The sequence below is a fragment of the Myodes glareolus genome, chromosome 8 (genome assembly GCF_982192425.1).
Source record: "Myodes glareolus chromosome 8, mMyoGla1.1, whole genome shotgun sequence".
NCBI classification, from domain to species: domain Eukaryota; kingdom Metazoa; phylum Chordata; class Mammalia; order Rodentia; family Cricetidae; genus Myodes; species Myodes glareolus.
Window position 1 is genome coordinate 71,706,499 of NC_142033.1, and position 24,540 is coordinate 71,731,038.

General features: G+C 42.0%; 1 protein-coding gene across 1 annotated transcript; it reads right to left on the minus strand.

Annotated features, from left to right (window-relative positions):
- Nucleotides 1-940: 940 nt before the first annotated feature.
- Rnf4 (ring finger protein 4) lies at nt 941-24,540 on the minus strand. The gene is made up of 8 exons (XM_087909110.1): nt 24,382-24,540; nt 17,510-17,667; nt 13,683-13,809; nt 10,046-10,125; nt 4,965-4,974; nt 4,531-4,690; nt 3,975-4,023; nt 941-3,561 (listed from the first exon to the last, which is right to left on the minus strand). The coding sequence occupies exons 2-8, from the start codon at nt 17,516-17,518 to the stop codon at nt 3,412-3,414; spliced, it is 585 nt and encodes a 194-aa protein (XP_087765236.1). The 5' UTR covers nt 17,519-17,667; nt 24,382-24,540; the 3' UTR covers nt 941-3,411.

A 24,540-nucleotide genomic window follows, 5' to 3' on the forward strand; every position in this document is an offset into this window, starting at 1 on the left:
CCATTGCCAATGTAGCTCCTGTCTCACTTCCCCAGGTTGAGCCCAAATGAGGTTGTATGGATTTCCCACTTTCAGTGATGTTGTGCATTTTCAGTGTTGGGGACATTTCTTCTGGGTTACCAACATTAAACCGACTTTGTGAGAGGCCCTGCCTTACTAGAACCAGAAAAAGAACTGTTGATGGAGAAGACACTCAGAACAGGAAAATAACCCCATTGTGTTATTTTTGACAAGAACTTGTACCAAACATTCTTTTAATTGTTAATATAGTTCAACATGCTCATGAAAATCAAAGGGCAACTTGTTGAGGTGATCAATCCTCCTATCTGGAGAAGAAACTCGGGTTCAGTATTAGAGGCAAGTGCCTTTACCCACTGGGAAATCTCACCCATCCACCAAATATACTTATTTAAATAAAAGGGCGATGTAGTGGAGAAATGGGTCAAAGAATCTTACAAAAAACACAAGTTGGAGTTCCAGCAGATCTCATGCCCTCTTCCATCTGTGTGCACCCACAAGCTCATGGTGCAACACACACACACACGTACATAAACATTCTTGTTTTTTGAGACAGGGTTTCTCTGCGTAGCCTTGGCTGTCCTGGAACCTGCTCTGTAGATCAGGTTGGCCTTGAACTTAAGAGATCCACCTGCCTCTGCCTACTGAGTGTTGCAATTAAAGGAATACACCACTACAGCCCAGCAACATCAAAAAAAAAAATGTGTATGTCTGCATGTGTGGCATGTTTCTTGATAAAACGTTTTAAACAGAGGCTGCTGAGTAGACTCAGCATTTAAGAGCACTTGCTACTCAGGCCTGAGTTCAACCCCAGCACTGCATGATGGTCCACAACCATCCGGAACTCAAGTTCTAAGGGATCCAATGGATACCAGACATGCACATAGCACACACACACACTCAGGCAAAAAACTCACAGACATAAAACAAAAGAAACCTAAAACATTTTATTAAGATTTTACATGACAGGTGTTTAGCCTGCAATACAAGTCACACCCAACTAGCTTCTCTGGCAGGGCTTTCCTATGGCTGCGTATGTTCATGCACTTTGGGGTTAACTCTCACAGGCAGCACAAATTCTGTGCGAGTGGTCAGGAGCAGTGTGACAATTTTAGCCAGTGATGTTCATAACAAAGACTCTGGAACTTGTATTTCCAGCGAGCAATACTTCTCACAGTAGACTACTTTTGGACATTCCCAGGCCTGGGATGTAGCAATATGAATGTCATCTTCTGGATGAGCAGTAATTCCCTGCCCACACCAGGTATAAATCACACTGAATGAACACCATACACTTTTAGGTAAAATGTTCCAAAGATCAAATTAATGAATGAGAGAAACTTGGTTCAAATTGCTTTATTTCCATCTTTAACACTAGCAGGAGTCCAAAACAGACTGATATCCATGAGCATAGTTTAAATGTAACAAAGAGTTAAACTATATACATTAAGGAAAAAGGAAAGGGATTTTTCTATACCAACCTTTTCCTATTAATTCAGCTTCTGATTAGTAGAACTATAACACATATTTTTCTCAATTTAATTTAGGATGAAGTAATAGAACTTTTATGATCAACTTCATAAACCATCTTTAAGGAAATAATGAATTTTTAAGTGGGTGTCACCATATTTACTGGTGAACTGGCTGCATGGTCACCTTGGCTCCTTTAAGTCTGGCTATCATTAGAACTAACAAGAGCAAGTCCATGAGGCCCACAGGGAACTCAATGGCTGTGACATCCAAGGGGAGGGCACACTCCACACATTACAATGATGAGAGCTAATGCTCCTACCCTCTGAGTCCATGTAAAAAAATTACTACTCTCATTAAAACTAACTGGAAGTCAAACAGTTTAAAAAGTCAGAGTAAAGAATAAAACTATCTTCTTTTCACATAGAGGAGGGACACTCCTTCAGCTCCATTTAAAGTGAGTTCTGTGCTGAGTCCCTGCTCCATCAGAATAGTAAACTGAAAGTCAGTTATTGCTAGCAAAGCTCCAGTGGTCCCTTTCCCACCTCAAGGATGTTTCACACAAAAAGGCTATTGGTTTGGCTTGAAACCCTCTGAGGAAATAGCGTGGAGGTGGAGGCAGGCTGGCACTGAAGGCCTATCCTCTATGAGCTACCCTGTGCCTTGTGTCCCCAGGGGCAATTTACCACTTCACTGCCTCCGAGAGAGCACAAGAGGCTCCCACACATATGGAGTGGAGCAGGGATTGTTATGTGGTCCCACGGGGAGGAAGAGGCACCATGCTTTGCTGATCAAATCCGTCAAAGCAGTCAAAAGTCCAGAGGATCGAAGCCCAATTGGCCAGAAGAACAGCTTTGGAAATATCGATCTACTCAAGGGCTGTGGGAAAGCCAGGGTAGTGGCAGGCTGAGTAGGGCAACACCTCTGAAACATGGGCAACAGTGACTTGGGTAAAAGCATGGAAGTGAACAGCTGATAAGGCCACTGTTACTGCTACCACCTCCTGGTATCTATGCTTGGGCAGACATTAGGCAGTGGGAACTGAAAAACTGAGGGTTGGAGAGCACTGTGGACAAAACAGGACATAGCAGAAAAGAGAGAACACTCAAAAAACTTCCTTGTCCTACTGGCCTTGAATGTTCTGTGCCAGGCAAAGAACTTTGGAGCATGGGTAGGGTTCCTGAGAACAGTTGGTGAACAGAGATGGGGTGCGATGGGCACTGCTCCCATAGGCAACACTGGGCTGAGGACACTAGCAGTGCTACATCTTCCGGATTGCTGAAGAGCAGGTGAAGAAGGGGCTTTATTGCACTTTCTCATTCTTAGGAAACATGGCTGCCCTGCAGAGGGTCTCTTGATTTGCAGAAAACACTGCACATCAATGATAAGGTACAGGTAGAATCACAGATCACCTCTGCTCTCCAAAGAAAAATAAAAGTCCACCAGCAGGGCTTTTCAGGGCCGGCTTCTGTACTGGGATCCTTGGGTTGGATGGACTATGTCTGGCCAGGTCACTGTGTGGCAGGCAGAATAGCTAACTGGCAGATACCTTGGAAAGGTTCTGTACCCAGAAGAGTTGGGGCAAACTTTCCCAACAGGGAAACTTCTTGGCCAACATGTAAGCTCCATAAAGAGGCTGGAGCCACAATACTCAAACTCCAATGTGCCTGACTCCTTTTCTCCTACTCCCATCTCAGAATACCCAGGAGCAAAGATGCTAAGCTGACCTGGGAGGATCCCGCTCGATAGCATCAAACTGGAGAAAACAAAAGGATCTAAGGGGTTGGAAAACAAAAGAGCAGTTTACATCAGACATTGATTTTTGAAAGTCTTTTTTAGCTCAGGAAACTGGAGGCAGATACCATGCAGAAAGCTCAGCCTGGCTGTCTGTCCATTGGTCTATCCTGAGCAGTTCTGAACATTTCATATATAAATGGGGTGGTACCGTTTATGGTTGATCTTTTTCCTACAAGTTGGGCAAGTGTTAGCATTCTTAAGGGAATCACGGAGGCACTGGCTACAGAAGACGTGGCCACATTCTGTAGAAACAATGAGGCGCCCATTCTGTACAATCTAGAAGACATTAAAAGGAACAGCCTTAAAGTATCCCTTGACACCAAGAACCTTAATAAAATCATCACTGAGACCAGTGAAAACAAAGGGGCAGGGTCTATACAACAATCTCCAGAAGCAAATGCTGCCTCTGTGGAACAAACTGTAGACAGGACAGAATTTTCTCAGTTGTAGTAGTACAAAGGGGTTATAGGCAACCTCAGCAAAAATCAGTAGTTTCTAGTTAAGGTTACAGCAGGAAACTTGAATTTGCAGAGGCTAAAGATGAAATGCACAGGGACCATGATCAACTAGCACAATCTCCTTTGTAATTAGTCTTTGTGACAGTTAGGTGTCAAATCCTACATGAGGCACAGATCCTTCAAGTTCTTTTTAGTGAAATAGGTTAAAACCAAAGGAGATAGGTTACTTACCTCAGAGTATCCATCCATGCAGATTGGACAACTGACAGTACCTGAGGGCCTAAAATCACAAGTACTTCACATCAGTGAACTCAAATACTTGATTATACCTTATAAAGTAGCTTCATATATGAAGGCCCTATCTTATAACAAATCTCTCCTCTCACTTCTGAGTTAGGACAGGCATACAAAAAACCTTGAAAATAAATTGTCTGAAGTATTGGGCTGGAATGGGCATGAAAAGGGAGATGGTAGAGAACAGGTCTAGAAGAAAAGATGCAGACAACTAGGCTCACCCACCTGCTTCACCTCCAGCATTACTGCTAGTGGTACCTATAATACAATCCGCTTACACCCAACCTATCAGGGACTGGCATACCCTGGTTACTGTGTGCATGTCTGTCTCCTGATTCAACTGTCTGTTCATTGGCCTATTCTGAGCAGACAGCTGAGCCCTGTATATTCCACACATGCCTAGCTGCTTTGCAGATCCTTGTTCTAGAGCTGACAAGCATGGCATCTGTATACCCTGGCCTCCACCCAACACAACAGCAGTAGAGCACATTACCTGAGTCCTGTAGCTCCTTCATCCCTGGCGCTTCGAGGAGTATGGGTAGTCACATATACATCTCTGTCCCTAGACAGTTCCTCATCATCACTGCTCACCACACAGCTGTCAGCATGATCTTGGCGTAACCTCCTCCCATTTCTTCTTGGCCTTCTCCTTTCTAAGAAAAAAGTCACATTTTCAGCCCTAGCGTCTCAAAACCCTCCCTCCCCTTGAGACTTCCAGAGAGAAACCATCACCATACTAGTTCTATCCCACACCCCCAGAAGGTCCTGCCTAGGGGCAGAAGCTTTCAGTAAAACCAACAGGTTTGACCAAAGGCAACATCCTTCCTAGAGATCTTGGAAGGGCAGTCTGACAAAGCCTGCAGGCTATGGCATTCATTCACCATAATTTCCTTCAAACCCAGGAGAAAAGAAAATGAAACTACTCACCTTCAACAATCTGAAAAAGGGGGAAAGAGAGAGGAGTGTTATAAACATTCTGATCTTTTAACTGATATAATGCACACATCTTGTTTTCAATATTATATGACTCTCAAGAATATTGCTAGGCTTCCAGCCCTTCCTTTTTCCCAGGGAAAGAAACTGTATACTTTCCTAGACCAGCTACAGTCATCTCCAGGTCAACTGTCTTCTACGAGTCAATATGCTGAATCTTATCCAGTCTAAATATAACCACATTAGGACCTGTGCAAGACCTGAGGTTGGGTTGTTCTCTGGAGGAAGCTATATCCTGTTCACAAAAATAGAGGCCTAGCCTACCTCACAGGGCTGAGTCAGAAAACAACCAGCCAATCTCACTGCACCTACATGGCAACTGGCAATTATTTGTGTTACTTAATGTTATAAAAGATCAAGTTGGTATTATCTTGAGTCAGTCTTTTTAACAAGAACTAGATAAACACTCGGTGGCTCAGAATATATTCTTCCTTCCTTTGCACCACGCCAAGAGGCACCGTTTTAGAAAAGAGCAAACTGTGAATGCCCCAGTGTCTACTCCTGTGCCACCCTGTCATATCCTCCATCTGAATTCCTTTACAGCAAAAATTTTGGCCCAAGCCAATTGTAGTGGTGCATGCTTTTAATACCAAGCAATCAAGAGGCAGAGACAGGTAGATCTGAGTTTGAGGCCATCCTAGTCTACAGACCAAGTTCCAGGACAGCCAGGGCTACACAGAGGAACCATCTCAAGGTCCCAAGGTCAGTTACCATCTTCCGTGTGTTATTTGAGAAGGCTCAGTCTCTCTGAAAAAGGCAGCCCACACCATTATCTCCCTGGACTCAAAGATGCCACTGCAGGTGTAGATTCCACCTCCAGTTTTTCAGTCTAGAGCAGCAGATACACAAGCTGCCCCAGTAGTCTGACACTGGTTAGGTCTTAAGTTATTTCAGAATCAAGCCTGGAGCCTATTCTAGGCTTTTTATTGCCACCTAAGACCCCTCCCCCCCCACATTAAAACCCTTTTAAGTTTGATTTAGTTAATGATAGCCAAAGTAAATACGTCATCCACAACAAAAGTTAAGTCAAGAATAAGGTTAAGATTGAAAGTAAAGACAGAAGGCTCAGGAGTTCAAGGCCAGCCACATAAGGAGCTTGAGGCCAGTCCGGGTTACACAGAGATGCTGTCTCAACAAAACAAAACAAAAACAATCAGATACACTACCAACCCTTGAAGACTTTTGCCCCCAAAGACTAAAGACAGTGACCAGAAATGTGAAGATAGTCTCATCATCAGGTTAAAATTCTCTAGAAAACTGTAGGCTGGCACAATGTAAGTCTACCTAATTTTTTTCTAAGGCTCAGAAAAGAAAGAGCTAACAAAAGTGGGGCTCTTGGGGTATGCCCAGAATTTGGCTAGGAGTAGAGGCAATTCTACTGTGGATAAGACGATCTATAGCACCATCACTGGCCTCTCCACTCCTCAGTGTACTCAACTTGTCTGCTCTAATAGCTTTTGGTGGATCAGCAAGTTTTCCTCAATGATCCACCTCTTATTTTGCTCCAATAAGGAGTCTAAGGTCAACCTGAAAACAGGTCAGGATACCTAGCATATAAGCTTGTTCATGTCTTTAGTTAATATTAATAATTTAATGGCCTTTGATGATTCATTACAATCAACAACAAATGGAGAGTGTTTGGGAAAAAGAGTTACTAAATCCAGATAATTCTTTATAATAGCTAGGTCAGCATGAGGTAATTTCTGCAGTAAATCCAACAGTAACTCTGAGGCAGGAACCCAAGCCTCCTGTCTCCACACTACTATCACTGGACTTTTTATCAACTTCTTCTCATTCAGTCACTATCAGGACATTTCTCTCATTCCCACTATTCCTATTCCAGGTTCATTCAAGGACTCTACTCACTGCCATGGGAACAAAGGCATGGAAGGGGAAATGTCGACTTGTCACCCAGCAGAAAACAGGGTCTTCTTGGAGGTAAAAATCCCAACTCCTATGTCAGGACCTGGCCAGATCCATTATGGGTAATGTTGAGTTCTCAAGAAAAGAGATTTGGAGAGGCAGCCAGATCTCTGAGTTCAAGGCCAACCTGGTCTCTCTCTCTTTCTCTCATATTGTTGGTATTCTTTTACTCTAGCCCCACACTGGGTGCCAAAATGCAATTGATTATTTTACTCTTTTGGTTTTTTTTGGTGGTGGGGCCACCACCCAGTTCCCAAATTAATCACATATGGAATCTTATTCTTTCTTATAAAGGCCCGGCCTTAGCTTGATTTGTTTCTAGCCAGCTTTTCCTGTCTTAAATTATCCCATCTATCTTTTGCCTCTGGGCTTTTATCTTTCTCTATTTCTGTATACCTTTCTTTACTTCTTTCTCCATGGCTTGCTGTGTAGTTGGCTGGCTGGCTCCTGATGTCCTCCTCTCCTTGTTCTATCTTGCTCCTCTTTCTCTTCCACACTTCTCCATCTATTTATACTCTCTGCCCCCCAGCCCCGCCTATCCTTTCTCCTGCCTCATACTGGCCATTCAACTCTTTATTAGGCCATCAGGTGTTTTAGACAGGCAAAGAATCACAGCTTCACAGTTAAAAAAAATATAGCATAAAAGAATGCAACACAACTGGGCAGTGGTGGCGCATGCCTTTAATCCCAGCACTCAGGAGGAAGAGGCAGGTGGATCTCTGTAAGTTCGAGGCCAGCCTGGTCTACAAGAGCTAGTTCCAGGACAGGCTCCAAAAGCTACAGAGAAACCCTGTCTCGAAAAACAAAACAGAAAGAAAGAAGGAAGGAAGGAAGGAAGGAAGGAAGGAAGGAAGGAAGGAAGGAAGGAAGGAAGGAAGAAAGAAAGAAAGAAAGAAAGAAAGAAAGAAAGAAAGAAAGAAAGGGGATTAGGGATTTGGGGCTTTCTGAGCCCTTTCCCTGTTTACCAGTCTACATCCATCCTCAGGAATGCGAATTCCCTCAATAAACTGTGTCTATTTCTATTACCTTGAGATAGGGGAAGAGAGAGGAAGAAAAAGAATTTGGTACCAATTTCCAGAATTAGTCAAAAACTGGAATGTAGCTTTAGCTAAGGGACTAAATTACCCTCTTTATTGAACTCCAGGAATTGACAGGAACAGCAAGAGTCAGTGCTTTCTCAGAGGAGACCACTTACAATTAAACGTGTTCCTGTTTATCTCAAACAGTTCCAGCCCATTTCCAGAAACACCATTGGTTATGTGGGGGCCAATATGCCTGAATCCACCATATTCTTTGAGAGGATACCAGAGATGACATCAGGACAACTTGGTGATTTCTAACTAAAACCATACAGCTGTGGAAAATCCCTTTGTAGACTGTCAAGATTTGCACAGTGATTTGTTTAATAAACAAGCTGACTGGCTAATAGCTGAGCAGGATTAAGTTAGGAGCCAGATTAGGAGAATGCTGGGAGGAAGAAGGGTGAAGATGGAGATGCCAGTCAGCCATGGGGCAAGCAGGACATGTAGAAAATGAAGTAACAAGCCATAGTCACGTGGCAAAGCATAAACAGAAATATGAGTTAAGTCTAAGAGTTAGCTAGTCACAAGCCTGAGCTATCAGTTGAGCATTTGTAAGTAATATAAAGTCTCTGAGTAGTTATTCCCTGGCAGCTTCAATCCATCATTTTCCTTCCTTGAGACTAAACTTAACTATGTAAGTCAGGAACACTGCCTTTCAAGTGCTCAAGATCACAGGCATACACCACAGTACCTGGCTACCCATTCCTTCATCTTGCTTTTGCTGTTGTTTCTCAAATCAGAGTTTCTCTGTGTAGCTCTAACTATTCTGGAACTCCTTTTGTTTTTTTGTAGATTAGGCTGACCTTGAACTAACAAGAGATCAGCCGGTCTCTGCCTCTTGCCATACCCAGCTTTTGTCTTGCTTCTCAGTAAAACCTTTCTCTCAAAGTTGTAAACAAATTAGGAAACACTCATCTGTCTTTGTTTTGGCAGCTTGTTGCTAGTCACTCAGAATTTCAAACCTTTGAGACAAGTGGAAGACTAGATTACTAAAACCTCGGTTCCACGTCTACAGTCCTTTCTGAGTACCAACTGCTAACACGCATCGAATGCTACCCAAGACGGTAATAACTCTATTCCACAGCTTCAGTCCTGGCATACTGTCATCAAAAGGTTTTTCAAGTGAGTAGCACACTTGTCCTTAAGATGTTCATCAATGAGTTGATCAGATCCCAAAAGACACATGGAAATGGGGTATATGCATGTGTGCAGAGGTGTTCCAATACCATGGAACATGTCTTTCAGAATTAATTTCTTTCTAAGTCTTGACCAGACTAGGCCTTAGCCCTGGCAGGCTATACATGGAGTTCTACCCTCCCTGGAGTCAGGAAAGAGCTGTGGCAGCAGGTGTTAGACTAGGTAGCTGCTTTCCCTGGAGCAATGTTTACTGGCAACTATTTCTGAAACCTAATGGCAGCAGTCAATATTCCCAATTCCCTTCAGGTTCAGAGGTGTAAACACACTGCCAAGACCTGCACTTCATGCAAGGCAAGGCACCTACACAGGTCTCTCTTAATACAATGTAGTACCAACCCCGACAAAGCTAGTATCCCATTTCAAAGGGCTATGTCTGAAACCATGAAATCGGGACTGCTGCTATGGAAAGGTCAAAAGTCAGGCAGATCTAGTCCACAGGAGACAAAAGTGACAACAGGTACTCTTCCTGACACATTTCTCATAGGGGTTCCAGTTACTGAATATAGGTTCCTTTCCCATCACAATTATTTCAAGTGTATGTGTGGTTTGCCTGCAGTGTATCTGATGCCAACAGAGCCCAGAAGAGGGCACTAGTACCTCGGAACTGGAGTTATAGCTGGCTGTGAGCTGCTCTGTAGGTTCTGGGAATTAAATCCAGGTCCCCTGGAAAAGCAGCCAGTGTTCTTAACCTCTGAGCTATCTCTTTAGCCCCTTTCACAATCTTTCTAACCCTGATCAGTAACCCAGACTTCAGATGCAGATATGGGCCAGGGACTCCTACCCAAACCAGCTAACTCTCATTCAAATGCTTACCACAACAGAGTCATTGTGAGTGAGGTCCACAACCACAGGCTCTAGAGATTCACAGGTGAGGTCCACGATTTCATCACCAGCTTCAAAATAAAGCAATTCAACAACAAGTATTAGGATAGGGCTACACTCCTAAGGCTTGGTTAACATTACAAACATGATATAAACTTGTGTCAAAGTGTGAAACCCTACACACACAATATAAAAACCATCAAGACTACCTTTTCAAAAATGACAACCAAGTGCCCCTCCAGCATTTTGTTAAGTGGGCTACATGAATTTCTTGAGGTTCCAGGTGTACATGTAGGGACAAACATCTGAGTGGTTTCACCCCGCCCACATGGTCATGCTTAGAAATCACAATTTCATTAATTAGGGAAGGCATGCAAAAACCATTTACAACTTTTTTCCCTGATTGCTATTAGCATTAAAAAAATATGAGGGTTAGATTTTATAAACAGTATGAATAACATATTCTCACTTGCTTTACCTTCTTGTATTTTCCAGTGCTAAGTGTGGTAGTACACACCTTTAAGACTAGCCCTTGGTAGGCAGACACAGATGGATCTCTGTGAGTTCAAAGCCTCACAAGTGCCTCATTGGAAGCAGCTGGATCTGTCTAAACCCTGAGACAGAGTCCATGTGCATGTTGAGTGTTACACTGAAGAAAAGGACCTTCTTTGGGTATAGAATTCTAAAGTCCTAATCTGTGGGTGAAAGTAAAGGTTCTAAAGAATTCACTGAGAAGCCAAACTGAGACCAAACAGAGAATGAACACTATATGGGAAGTCCAAGAAACCCATCTGATACAAAGTAGCTTCTTTTGAACTCTAAGATGGCTGAAAAGTTCCTATTCTGTGGCATACATATATTGTATAACCCCTTAAACATTTTTTTCTTTGCAGTAGTGGTAAGGGTTGAACAAGGGTCTTTTTTTAAATTTTTATTTTATTGATATTTATTGAGCTCTACATCTTACTCTGCTCCCCTCCCCCACTTCAACCCTTCTTCCCCAAGGTCCCCACGTTCCCAATTTACTCAGGAAATCTTGTCTTTTTCTGCTTTCTACTTCCCATGTAGATAAGATCTATATAAGTCTCTCTTACTGTCCTCACTGTTGTCCAAGTTCTCTGAGATTGTGGTTTGTAGGCTGGTTTTCTTTGCTTTATGTTTAAAAATCATCTATGAGTTAGTACATGTGATAATTATCTTTCTGGGTCTGGGTTACCTCACTCAAAATAATGGTTTCTAGCTCCATCCATTTTTCTGCAAAATTCAAGATGTCATTATTTTTTTCTGCTGTGTAGTGCTCCATTGTGTAAATGTACCACATTTTCCTTATCCATTCTTGGGAGGGACATTTAGGTTGTTTCCAGGTTCTGGCTACGACAAACAAAGCTGCTATGAACATAGTTGAGCGCATGTCCTTGTGGCACGATTGAGCATCCTTTGGATATATACCCAAAAGTGGTATTACTGGGTCTTGAGGAAGGTTGTTTCCTAATTTTCTGAGAAATCGCCACACTGACATCCAAAGGGGTTGTACCAGCTTGCATTCCCACCAGCAATGCAGCAATGTTTCCTTTTCCCCACAACCTCTCCAGCATAAGTTGTCATTAGTATTTTTGATCTTGGCCATTCTTACATGTGTAAGATGAAATCTCAGAGTTGTTTTGATTTGCATTTCTTTGATGACTAAGGATGCTGAACGTTTCCTTAAATGTCTTTCAGCCCTTTTAGATTCCTCTGCTGAGAGTTCTCTGTTTAGGTCTGTACTCCATTTTTTAAATTGGATTATGTGATCTTTTGGTGACCAATTTCTTGAGTTCTTTGTATATTTTGGAGATCAGACCTCTGTCTGATGTGGGGTTAGTGAAGATCTTTTCCCACTCTATAGGCTGCCGTTTTGTCTTGTTGACCATGTCCTTTGCTTTACAGAAGCTTTTCAGTTTCAGGAGGTCCCATTTATTAATTGTTTCTCTTGGTGTCTGTGCTGCTGGGGTTATATTTAGGATGTGGTCTCCAGTGCCAATGTGTTCAAGTGTATTTCCCACTTTCTCTTCTATAAGGTTCAGTGTGGCTGGCTTTATGTTGAAGTCTTTGATCCAATTGGACTTGAGTTTTGTGCACGGTGATAGATACGCGTCTATTTTCATTCTTCTGCATGTTGATATCGAGTTATGCCAGCACCATTTATTAAATATACTTTCTTTTTTCCATTCGATATTTTTTGCTTCCTTGTCAAAAATAAGGTGTTTGAAGATGTGTGGATTGATATCTGGGTCTTCTATTCAGTTCCATTGGTCCTCCTGTCTGTTCTTATGACAATACCAGGCTGTTTTCAGTATTATAGCTTTGTACTAGAGTTTGAAGTCAGGGATTGTGATGCCCCCAAAACGAACAAGGGTCTTACACATTAAACAAGTGCTTTGCCATACCGAGCTATGTACATAGCCCACTGCACTTTTCTTTAAATTATCAGTTCTTAGACCTGGGCAGTATTGGCACATACTTTTAATTCAGGAGGCAGAAGCAGGTGGATTTTCTGTGAGTTTGAGGCTGGCCTGGTGTACAGGGTGAGTTTTAGGACAGGCAGGCCTATTACACAAAGAAACTCTGTCTTGAAAAACAAAAAACAAAAACAAACAAACAAAAGCCATTTAAAATATCAGTTCTTGGCTGGGCAGTGGTGGCACATGCCTTCAATCCCCAACACTTTGGAGGCAGAGACAGGTGGATCTTCAGTGAGCTCGAGGCCAGCCTAGTCTACAAAGTGAGTTCCAGGACAGCCAGAACTGTTTCACAGAGAAACCTATTTCAATAAATCAAAAATTAAAGAAAAAAAAATCAGTTCTTGGGTATGATGTATAAAAGATAACAAAGCAAATTGGCTTATCTAAAACATCTAACACTTTCCTGAGCAGGTAAGAGAAAATCCAATCTGGCCTCTTCTCAAACCAAGCTTTAATAATGATAGCTGTGTTGACAAGTTTGTCTTAATGAAAACCAGAAAAAGAAACTCAAGTATTTCACAAAGCTAAGCAGGGTGAAGTAGATGAGCCAAGTGGTTGCTTCAAAATTCATGCAGATACCATAATATCAAAGGGGGCAGCTTTACTCATTGTAGCTATAAGCTGTATAGGTAAGTCTAAGATTATACATACATATAAAGCAAGAGCAAGAGCTTTCAACAGCTAACATTTGTATGGTTCCATCTGCCACACATGGGTCCCAAGGGTTTTATGGCATAAATTCAATTTGCCCTATATACTAACATTATTCCCCACCACAGAGGAAGAGACAGAAGCTCAGCTGTGACCTGGGGTTAGAGGCTATGATTATTTACTGCTCCAGTAAAAGACTCAAGTTAAATTCCCAACACCCACAAGGCAGCTCACAACCATTTGTAACTCAAGCTCTAGGGAATACAATGACTTTTTCCTGGCCTCTATGGGCACCAGGCACACATGTAGTACACAGACATACATGCAAGCAAAACAATTATACACATAAAATGGGGGGGGGATGACTTCATCAGGCATCACAGTGGGCATTAAAAGATACAGACTGGGTCCAATTCACTTATTTACCCACTACATCACACTGTTGCGCATTACAGTCCAGTATTCCTGGCTCTTACCAGTTTCCACGAGTTCTATGGGTTCTGTTTCCAAGGAAATCTCAGGGGTTGAAGTTGTTTCCCGAGTTCGCTTCTGGGCTTGTCTAGAACTTACTGTTCCACCACGCCGCTTTCTTTGAGGATTTCTCTAAGGTCATCAAAGGGGGAAAGAAGCAGTTACATGAGTTCCAGATTTTTTTTTTTAAAAAAGACTTATTTATTTATTTATTATGTATAATAATAACATTCTGCCTGCATATATGCCCGCACGCCAGAAGAGGGTGCCAGATCTCATTACAGATGGTTGTGAGCCACCGTATGGTTGCTGGGAATTGAACTCAGGACCTCTGGAAGAGCAGCCAGTGCTCTTAACCACTGAGCCATCTCTCCGGCCCACGAGTTCCAGATTTGACAGGGTTTCAGGAAGAGTAAAAAGACAACAAACGGGAATGGTTTAACTTGGTTGTCCTCTTGTGTGCAACACACACACACACAGCATGTGTACCCCACCCACTACAAAACTTGCAGCACCTCTGAAGCACAGGGAGAAATATTCAGTACTTTGTTGTTTCACCTGATAAAAGGTCTTGCTGTGTAGTCCTGGCTATTCCAGAACTCAAGAGATATGCCTGTATCTGCCACGAGGGTGCAAGGATATAGATCTGTATTGCCATATCAGCTCTTTGTATCACCAAACAAATCCAACTATGGTTTACAATCCCAAGTATGGTCACATAACTGAATGGGGAAGGAGGTCACATTAACTGAATAGGCTGTGCAAGAAATTTTTGCAATAACAAAATGTTTTCTGAACCTACAAAGATCAAAAATTAATTTAAAACCAACACATCAAGAACTGATTCTTCTCATATTACCGGCCCATGTTGCACCATATGACTTCATTATAGCTTTGTTTCTGAACACCCAACTCAACACAATGTAACACCACACAATGCAAACACCGCCTACAATACCTCCATTTAGATTCAAGATTACTGTTATATTAGGAATTAGTGCTTTTACTGCACATGTATTTTTTATTCTTACAGAAACAGAATGGTTAATTATAAACAAGACTTGTAGTATCTTCCTACCATTATTCTTCAGCATATAATTATCAAACTGGTACATCCTTTGATTACATTGCTCTAGTATGTTTAATATTTTTTGTTTTTCTTGAGACACGGTTTCTCTATGTAACAGTCCTAGCCTCCCGGGAACTTGCTTTGTAGACCAGGTTGGCCTTGAACTCAGAGATCCTCCTGCCTTTTCCTCCTGAGTGCTGAGACTAAAAGACATGCACTACCACCAGTATGTTTCATTTTTTAAAAATTGTTTTCCAGGTATGGTAGCACACGCCTTTAGAATTCCAGAGCCAGGTGGATCTTTGAGTTCCAGGCTAGCCAAGGATACAAGAAGACCTTGCCTCAAAAATAAAGTTCAAAAAAAAATTAAGTCTGTGTAAATTAATCTGAGTTTCAGAAAAAAAAGATATAATCAATTTTGGTTTGGGATTAGAATAGAATTTCCAATGTTTCTGAAATGACCTTAAATATTACACATTTATTTGAAGTGGTATTCTTAGCAAATGATCATAAAATCAAAATACTAGCTGGGCAGGCTAACACATGCCTTTAATCACAAGCACCAAGAAAGCAGAGCTAAAAAAATATCAAAGATGTTATAACACACACCATTCTGTCAATTTTTAATTTTTTTCTTTGCTTTTTGAGAAAGGGTTTTTCTATGTAGCCCTAGCTATTTTGTAACTTGTTCTGTAGACTAGGCTGGCTTCAAACTCAGAGATAAGCCTGCGTCTGCCTACCACGCTCTGGGATTAAAGGTGTACACCAACATGCCCAGCTAATTCTCTAATTTTTTTTCTTTAAACATTTATTGTGTGCATGCATGTACTCGTGCTTCTATGCTTACATGAAGTAGGAGGACAGCTTCTGGCAACTGATTCTCTCCTTCAACTCCATAGGGCCTGAGGATCTAGCTCGGGCTGTTAGGCTTATTGGTAAGCCCCTTACCTGATGATCCACCTTGCCAGACTATCTATTTCATTAACATAATTTACTTTCATCTTCATAAACAGTAAAATTATGTTCATGTACCAAATATTTTTTTAAAGTAAATATGATTTATCAACAAATACTTAATCTGCACATACATCTACATTATTACCCGAGGTCATAAAAATTCCCCTGAAGAGAAAAGTTATAAGCAGAAAGTTTAGGATACCTTACTCTAGAGTCCAACCTGTGTGTTTTGCACTGAAACAGAGCTGACTCCCAGACAAGAGCAAAAGAGAAAATAGCTATTTTTTCATTTTACATACAGGAATATTTTGCCAGCATGCATGTCTGTGTACCATTTCCTTCCTGTGAAGGTCAGAAGAAGGCACAAGATCTTCCGAATTGGAGTTCTGAGCTGCCATGTGAGTGCTGGGAATTGGAACCCAGTCCTCTGAAGGAACAGCAAGTGCTCTTAGTTTCTGAGCCATGTCCCTAGACCCCGTTTTGTTTTTTGTTTGTTTGTTTGTTTGGTTTTTTTTTTTTTTGAGACAGGGTTTCTCTGTGTACCTCTGGCTATCCTAGAACTAACTCATTCTATAGACCAGGCTGGCCTCCAACTCAAGAGATCCACCTGCCTCTGCTTCTGAGTGTTGGAATTAAAGGCACGCACCACCACCACCTAACCCTAAATCTAGTTTTAAAATTATGTTTAAATCTTTTTTAGTGTGATCAATATATGCCATAACATGAGTGGAAGTCAGAGGTCAACTTAGAGGAGTCAGTTCTCTCTGTTTACCATGTGGGTTCTGGGATTCAAACTTGTCAGAAAGGGCCTTAATCAACTGAATCCATTCCACAGAACTGTAAATAATAGTTATTACATTTGTAAATGCCAGAAGTCTTTGTCACTCTCTACTCCCCCTTTTAAATGCCTGAGTGCCTGTGTGTGTATATACATACATACATCATACATACATACATATACATATGTATATATTTATATAGTATATGCACGCACACACACACACACACACACACACACACACACACACACACCATATTCATGCCTGGTGGCCACAAAGACCAGTAGAAGGTGATAGATGACTGGATCTAGAATTACATGAGGTATGAGTCACTTGACACGCGTGCTGAAAAACAAAAGCTGGAGTCCCCTGGAAGAGTAATATGTGTTTCCTATCCACCAATTCATCTCTCTAGCCCTTAGTTTTTAAGATCACATCTCTCATTAAACTGGTGTTTGTTTCTCCAAGATTGGTTGACCAAAAGTATGCCCTTGTGATCAAGCCCTCTTCTTTAAGTACTAAAGATGTATGCTACCCTGCCCAGCTTTTATATGGGTGATGGATGGGGACCCAACTTGGGTCCTTCTTCTCACACATGAAGCAGTTTATTCACTGAGCCATCTCTCCAGCCTTAGAATTTGATCTCACTATATAGTTGAGTATGGCACTGAACTTAAATTTCTGATCATCCTGTCACCATCTATCAATGGATTATAGATGCATTTGCTATTTACTTGGATTATATGTAGGCATATACAACAACACAGATTTTTTTCAGCACTGCTGGAAATGTAACAAAGAGTCTTTTGCATAAGCAAGAGGCACATCCTCAGCTGTTTTCATTTATTTTATTTTAAGAGACAGTATCTGTATAATCCAGACTACCCTCAATTTTCAGTCTTTGTATTTTAACTTCCAATATCTAGAATTAGAGCCCAGTGCTATAACATGTGGCTTACAGTCCTCTCTAAGAGACAGAGTAGCTAACTAATATTGGTAATAAAATTTACAAGCCAAGAAAACTTACTGTACTCATTGTGCTCTCTGGCTTCAATCCACAGAAAAGTAAGTGATATACACCAAGGTTTATTGGGAGGCTGAAAGTTCTCAATCTTTCATGCCCTGTGAGTACTCATCCTGTGGCTTACAATTTGGAGTCAATTAGATGTCCAATATTTCCAAGTTCTGAAAAAGAAAGAAACCAATAAATGTTGCTATTTGCATTGCTGAAGACAAAGTTCACACATGTACATATCTCAATACACAGAAAATTTACCAGTCTTTTCTGATCACCTGAATGTTTTGCCGAACATCTTATGTAATTTTAGGAATTCATTTTAGGAATCTTGTTGAATACAGAACTGACTATGTAATCCCAAAATCTACTACCCAAACTATTAAACCATCTTCTGCCCGTGCTCCTTTTTGGTGCTTGGGATCAAATGGAAGGCTTACTATATTCTATGAGTGGGCTATACTCCTGCAGCCTTCCCTGAGTTTTTTGGTTGCTTCAAATGTAGCAAAAATGATTAACTCTAGGTGAAAGACAAGTTTTAGTTGCTTAACTGGAATACATACACCAACTCCTTAGCAGGAGAAAAGGAACCATTTCCTAAACCAAGCAGTTTCCTTCTTGTCCTCTTGTTACTTCACTACCCTTCCAAGGATCTGAGGGACTAAGGAGATGATAGCCAGCTTTTGCAAGTTTCCCAACATACGGTTCAGATCACAGAAGAGTCCCAGATCCACTGTAATTGCTGGATTCCCATGCACTTATACTCCTGGTTTTAGGAAGTCTCTCTCTCTCCCTCGTGTGTGTGTATGTGTGTGTGTGTTTTGAGACAATGCTTTGCTGTAGCTTTGGAGCCTGTCCTGGTACTAGCTCTTGTAGACCAGGCTGGCCTCACACTCACAGAGATCTGCCTGCCTCTGCTTCCTGAGTGCTGGAATTAAAGGCTTGCCCCACTAACAACCAGCTAGTTAGTATCTTATATATGAGCACACATCCATGAAATGTGTGATGCTCCCCACCCCGCAAACTACCTCAAGGGCACATCCTAATTCAGAAGAGCCAGGCAGTGGTGGCACATGCCCTTAATCCCAGCACTCAGGAGGCACAGATATGTGAACCTCTGTGAGTTTGAGGCCAGCCTTGTCTACAGAGCAAGTTCCAGGTGAGTCAGGGATTCGTACACAAAGAAACCATGTCTCAAAAAAAAAAAAAAAACAAACAAAAAACAAAAACCAACCCTGCCCCACATGTATCTTTGGATTAGAGAGCCTGTTGTGAAAGCAAGAGGACCCAAGTTAAACTTTGACAGCACCCACAGAAAAGCCAGGCGAGGCAGCATGCCAGGAACCTCAGCATCTGACTGGCTCAGCTCAGCTTAGAGACAGTTTCAGATTTAGTTAAGACTCAGTTTCAAAAAATAAGGTAGATAGCAATACAGGAAGACACTTGATGTCCTTTTCTGGCTTCTACATGGGCAAAGACATACACATCCCACACATGAAGAAGGGGAGAAAGACCTGTCTGTTGAGATCTGAGAAATGTGACAGGCATATTTTGACGGTTCCATTAGTCTCTCTTGTAAGGTTACTGGATATATTAAGTCGGTTGTCTGAAAACCTTAGGCTGTTCCTCTCTATTCTTATAATGCAATGCTAAAATTGGCTCTCCATGATATATCCTCTGACTGGATTTGAGTATCTCTGACCTGTTTTAATAGATTTATCTAAGGCTTGTATCTTTGCACTCAGCTTAACCTGCATTTTTAGTAATATGACAAAAATGATAAAGCTAATGTTTTGACATTACATAAATCCCATCTAAATTAGATATCCTCTCATTTAATCATCCCATTTTCAAAATGTCTAGCATATTATCAAACAGAGACCCAAATCCCTTCATTGTAATGGTTCTTCCAGCCTAACCAGACTTGAGACAAGTCCTGCACTTTCCCATTACTCAGAGACTGGACAACAAATGATAGTTACCTCTCCCAGGACTTGACAAATCAACCCAAAGTTTTCTCTTCAGGATACCCTAAAGATACCCCCCCCCCAGATAGCAGGAAGTAACTTTAAGAATGATACCAGGGCAGGAGTGACTCATGCCTTTAATCCCAGCACTCGGAAGGCAGAGGTAGGAGGATCTCTGAGTTTGAGGCTAGCCTGGTCTACAAGAGCTAGGGCCAGGACAGGCTCCAAAGTTACAGCAAAACCTTATCTCAAAACACACACACACACACACACGAAAGAGAGAGAGAGACAGAGAGACAGAGAGAGAGACTGAGACTTCCTAAAACCAGAAGTGTAAGTGCATGGGAATCCAGCAATTACAGTGAGTCTGGGACGCTTCTGTAAGTTCAAGACCAGCCTGGTCTACGGAGTGGGTTCCAGGACATGCTTCAAAGCTATAGAGAAACCCTATTTCTAAAAACCAAAAAATATAGCACCCACATTCCTAAGAGATGGGGTGGGTGGTTTTTGGTTGTTCAATGGGTTATGAATATGTCATTGTTTAGGGAGGTTGGTTATTGGTAATGGTCAGGAAAAAAGCTAAACAAAGGAAATTAGATTCAAGGTTCTTGTTTTGAAAAGAAAAAAGGGGGCTATAGTTATAATAGAATAAAAAGGTACATTACTGAATGTACTTTTAAAAAGCAACTACTAGTTTTAAATGTTTTACATTGGATTTGACTTTTGTGTATTGTATACAAAGTTTGTATACTGATACAAATCTGAAATTAATTTTGTTAGAACATACTGTACATACAGCTCTAATCTTGTTCAAAGTATTATACCTACACAGTTCATTTAACAATGTAATGCAAATTTCTAGTCCTTGAAAATTATTATTACCAACTGTTTAGGAGAAGGAAATGCAGGTTAGTACTTAGTCACCAATTACAATCAAATTTGTAGTCACATTAGGTATGTTTTCAAGGTCAAATGGATATATTTTAAATAGACGGGTCATCTTCAAGCACTTCAGAGATCTACAGAATATGGCATTTAAGATGTTTTAATAACAGGTCCATTTTTTTTTATGACAATGAGATATCTGGGAGCACCAATCTACTTCAGAGAAGATGATGGGGAAAGAAACTCCATATAGAGTTTATTTTCTTTGTGGCAAATGTAAGCTGCTGGGCAAGAAAATGCCTTTGCCCCAACTGCTGATAGTATGCTGTCCTAATTGGTTAAGCAGGACAGAAAAGAAAGTGACTGCCAAACATTGTAAAGACAAGGATGGAGAGTCCTTCAGAATGTTCAGCTTCACAGAAAAGTCTGTCAGACGTGCTAGGGCTGTAGGCAGAAGATGGATGCCCCAACGTTGCTGTTTTGGTGACTGTGCAGATAGCCAGCTGTTTCTGTCATTTCTCACATTTGGAAGTTGCTCGCTTGCACTTCCTATTTACTCAGTTAATATTATTTCCTTCTTGGGTCTCTAGACCCAAGGGAGTTGAAGACTAGACAGTTATAGTTTTCCTTGTTTACTAGATGCAGAAAACAAGTTATGATAAAAAAGTAAAGTATACTAGGTACAAGACCTTGGACTCACAAGATAGAATAGATATGGAGTATCTTCTCTGAGTTTGTCAAAGGCAAATGAATTAGACATTGTTGATGTATCTACTGCCTATATATATTGTATAGTTGTACTTATTGTATATAGTTTCTTATATTATTTATAACCTTATTTAATTTTAGACAAAAAAGAAAAAATGTAGTGATATTTCATTTATATTTTTAATAAATAAAGTTTGCCTGAAGAACAGAAGGCAAAACAGCCACACTAGTAAGCCATACAGGCCAGGTGGTAGTGTCGTACACCTCTAATTCCAGCACTAGGGAGGAATATAAAGTGGGACGAGATGGGAGCTTGCTCTTTCAGTTTGAAGATTTCAAAGAGGTAAGAGCTCTCTAGTAGCCTGGCTGCTTTTGCTTTGCTTTTTATTGAACCCCAATATCTGTCTCTGGGTTTTTATTATTTGTGCTACATAATTGAATAAGCCTAAATGTAAATCAAACATTTAACACAGACCCTGCATTTAGTATACTTGGCAAACGAAAATAAGGTTACCATTTTTCTTCCCAATGAAACTGTATTCAAATTACATGGTTCATTAGATGCTTAGAAGAAATGACATAACAGAAAAATGGTGGGAAGAGTATTTTTATTTGAACCTAGGGCCTAGAACAAGCCAGACAAGGGATCTACCACTTCACTAAACATATCTCAGCTATATATGAGAACTTGGGTTCAGATCCCAGTATCCATTAAAAAGGTGAGGCACAGCAGAGTCCTCGCTGGAAAACCCTAAACTGTGTGTGTGTGTGTGTGTGTGCGTGCGCGCGTGCGCGTGGAGACCTGGTCTCCAGAAGTAAGGTGGAGAGTGATGGCACAACACTATTCTCTGCAAGCACATATACCCTTCTCCCACAGAGAGTGAGAATGAGACCCACTAACTTGCCCTGAACGCATTCCACAACCCAGTCACTTGTGAACCTTTTGCCTCGTCTGTTGAGTAGCTGGGATTACAGGCATAGGTCACTAGTTTTGCTGTATGGGGGCGGGGCCAGATCTAGCAGAAAATGGATCCTTTCACTATATGTAAAATTATAGTTATCTATCAGGTAAACAATGGGACTTGAGAGTAGGATTCTTACACGTTCTGATGTTACAAACCCATAATCTCAGTCACACCAGAAGCCAAGCCAGGACTACCAAGTTCAAGGCCTGTCAGGACAATCAAGTGAGTTCAAGGGCAGTCTAGGCAACTTAGCAAGACCCTGACTCAAAATAAAAACTAAAATAAGGAGTAACTCAGAAACCATAGCAGGTAAAACACTTGTCATATACAAGCCTTACAAAGTAATTCAATCTGAGTAACCACATACAGTGAAAGGACACAATGACTTCATAAACTTGTCTTCTTACTACCAAACACACATTACTGCACTGGGGTGTCACAGACCTTGGTCATATTCACGCAATAGTATTAGTAATAATAAATAAAAAAGACCAAAGATATAGCTCACTGATTGAGTAGCTGCCTAATGTGTGAGAACCTGGGTTCAATCTCCAATCCCAACAAATCAATACCGTCTGAGTGTTCACAATTGCAGCCAACACTACATAGTCAACAAGAAACCAATTTTCCTGTGTGTGTATGGGAGGGGAACCAAGTACACAAGCAAATAAGCAAAACCTAATCTGTTCCTGAGACGGTCTCCAAGTAGTCCAAGTCCAGTATAGAGCCCAAGATGATCTTAAATTCCTGATCCTTCTGCCTCTACCTCTGAAGAACTGGAATCACAGGCACTCTTCAAAGTATTTGGAAAATACTTATTAGGGGACCAAGGTAAAAAGAAAAATACTCATATTTGGGAACTATAAAAAATATAGTCAACTAGTCCCGCGATGTTAGCGCACATTTTTTTTTTAAAAGACAGGGTTTCTCTGTAGCTTTGAAGCCTATCCTGGAACTTACTTGGTACACCAGGCTCGCTTCAAACTCACAGAGATCCAAGATCCACCTGCCTCTGCCTCGCGAGTGCTGGGATTAAAGGCATTAGAGTTACCACCTCCCGGCTGCTAGGATACGTCTTTAACCCCAGAATTCGGGAAGCAGAGGCAGGCAGATCTCTGTGAGTTCGCGGCCAATCTGGTCTACAAAACGAGTTCCAGGTCAGCCAATAAAGACTACACAGCGAAACCCTGTCTCAAAATAAAAACAAACAAACAAACAAAAAGCCCCCAAAAAACAAACCAAAAAACCAACCCCGCCACTCCCCAATGGGAGTGTAAATAAAGGAAGCTTTTCAGAAAATTATAAACTCACATTAAGTAATAGAAAGGCCAGCAAGACATTTTCCCAATCATTTCATATCGAACTCACAGGTAAACCCGAACCCAATTGTTTCTCCATCCATTAAAAAAAAAAAAAGTACGGGGTGGGGGGTGTTTTCCCTCTCACCACTGTTAGGAACTACAGTCAATCTGCGTCCTACAGTAGGCTGAAAGACCTGTCACCCGCAACCACTTGGACAACCTAAACTGAGGCACCAGACAGCAGAACTGAAAGCTTGAAGCGCCCCAAGGCACAGACAAGTAAAAAACAAAAGCAGAAACGCCCAGATCTGGACACGTACTTCTCGAGGCAAAGAGTGGCTAATGGCGTCCACGGAAACAGTGTTTAGGGTTAAGGATCAGGTTGAATTTCCTATTCCTGTATACAGATGTGCCCGGGAGGGAAGAACCACAGAGGGTGCAGGGCTGGACCAAATCTCAATCGCACGCTTCACCAACTATAGCTAAGGCAGAAAACGGCTCCTGGAAGGCCAAACCCCATTCAGTTCCAAGGCCCACAAGCGTCCTCAACACTCTCCCGGCTTAGACAGGGCCCGCCACGCGGCTTGGGTGCCCCAGCAAACTCGCAGGCCCCAGGAAGGCGGGGCGGCGGCGCCAGCACACAATGGCTGCGTCGTCAACGGGGAACAAAAACCTTGCTCAAGTCCTCTCCGATCGGCCCGCTCAGTCAAAAAAAAAAAAAAAAAGTGACCTTGGAAGGGGCCCTCCTTTCTTTGAATCTCAGTTTCCCTTTCCAGTTTGCAAAAAAGGTTCAGCCAGCCAAGCCGCGAGTGGGCGAACGGCGCCACAGATAGAGACTTCCCTAAATCCGACGCGACTGTCGCGTCGGGCTCCGACACCCGCGCGCTCTCCGGGGCCGAGGAGGCTGAGCGGACCCGACCCCGAGAGGCGCTGTCCCGGGCGGCCCGAATGAGCCGCGACTGGCGGCCCCCAACTCCGCTGTAGGCCGAGAAGCCACCCGTGCCCCAATCCCGCACTGCCCTGACTTGCCGCCTCCATCCCGCAAAGCCTGATCTTACTTGGAGTTGGTGCGATCAGGCAGACGCCACAGTCGACGAGCTCGAGCAAGGACGTACCACCGCCACCAGCCGCTAAGGAGACCCGCTCAAGCAGGACTCCACCGCCTCACGGAGACCCACTTCCGCTCGGCCGGCCCTGGCCCGCCCTTCCCAGTCCCC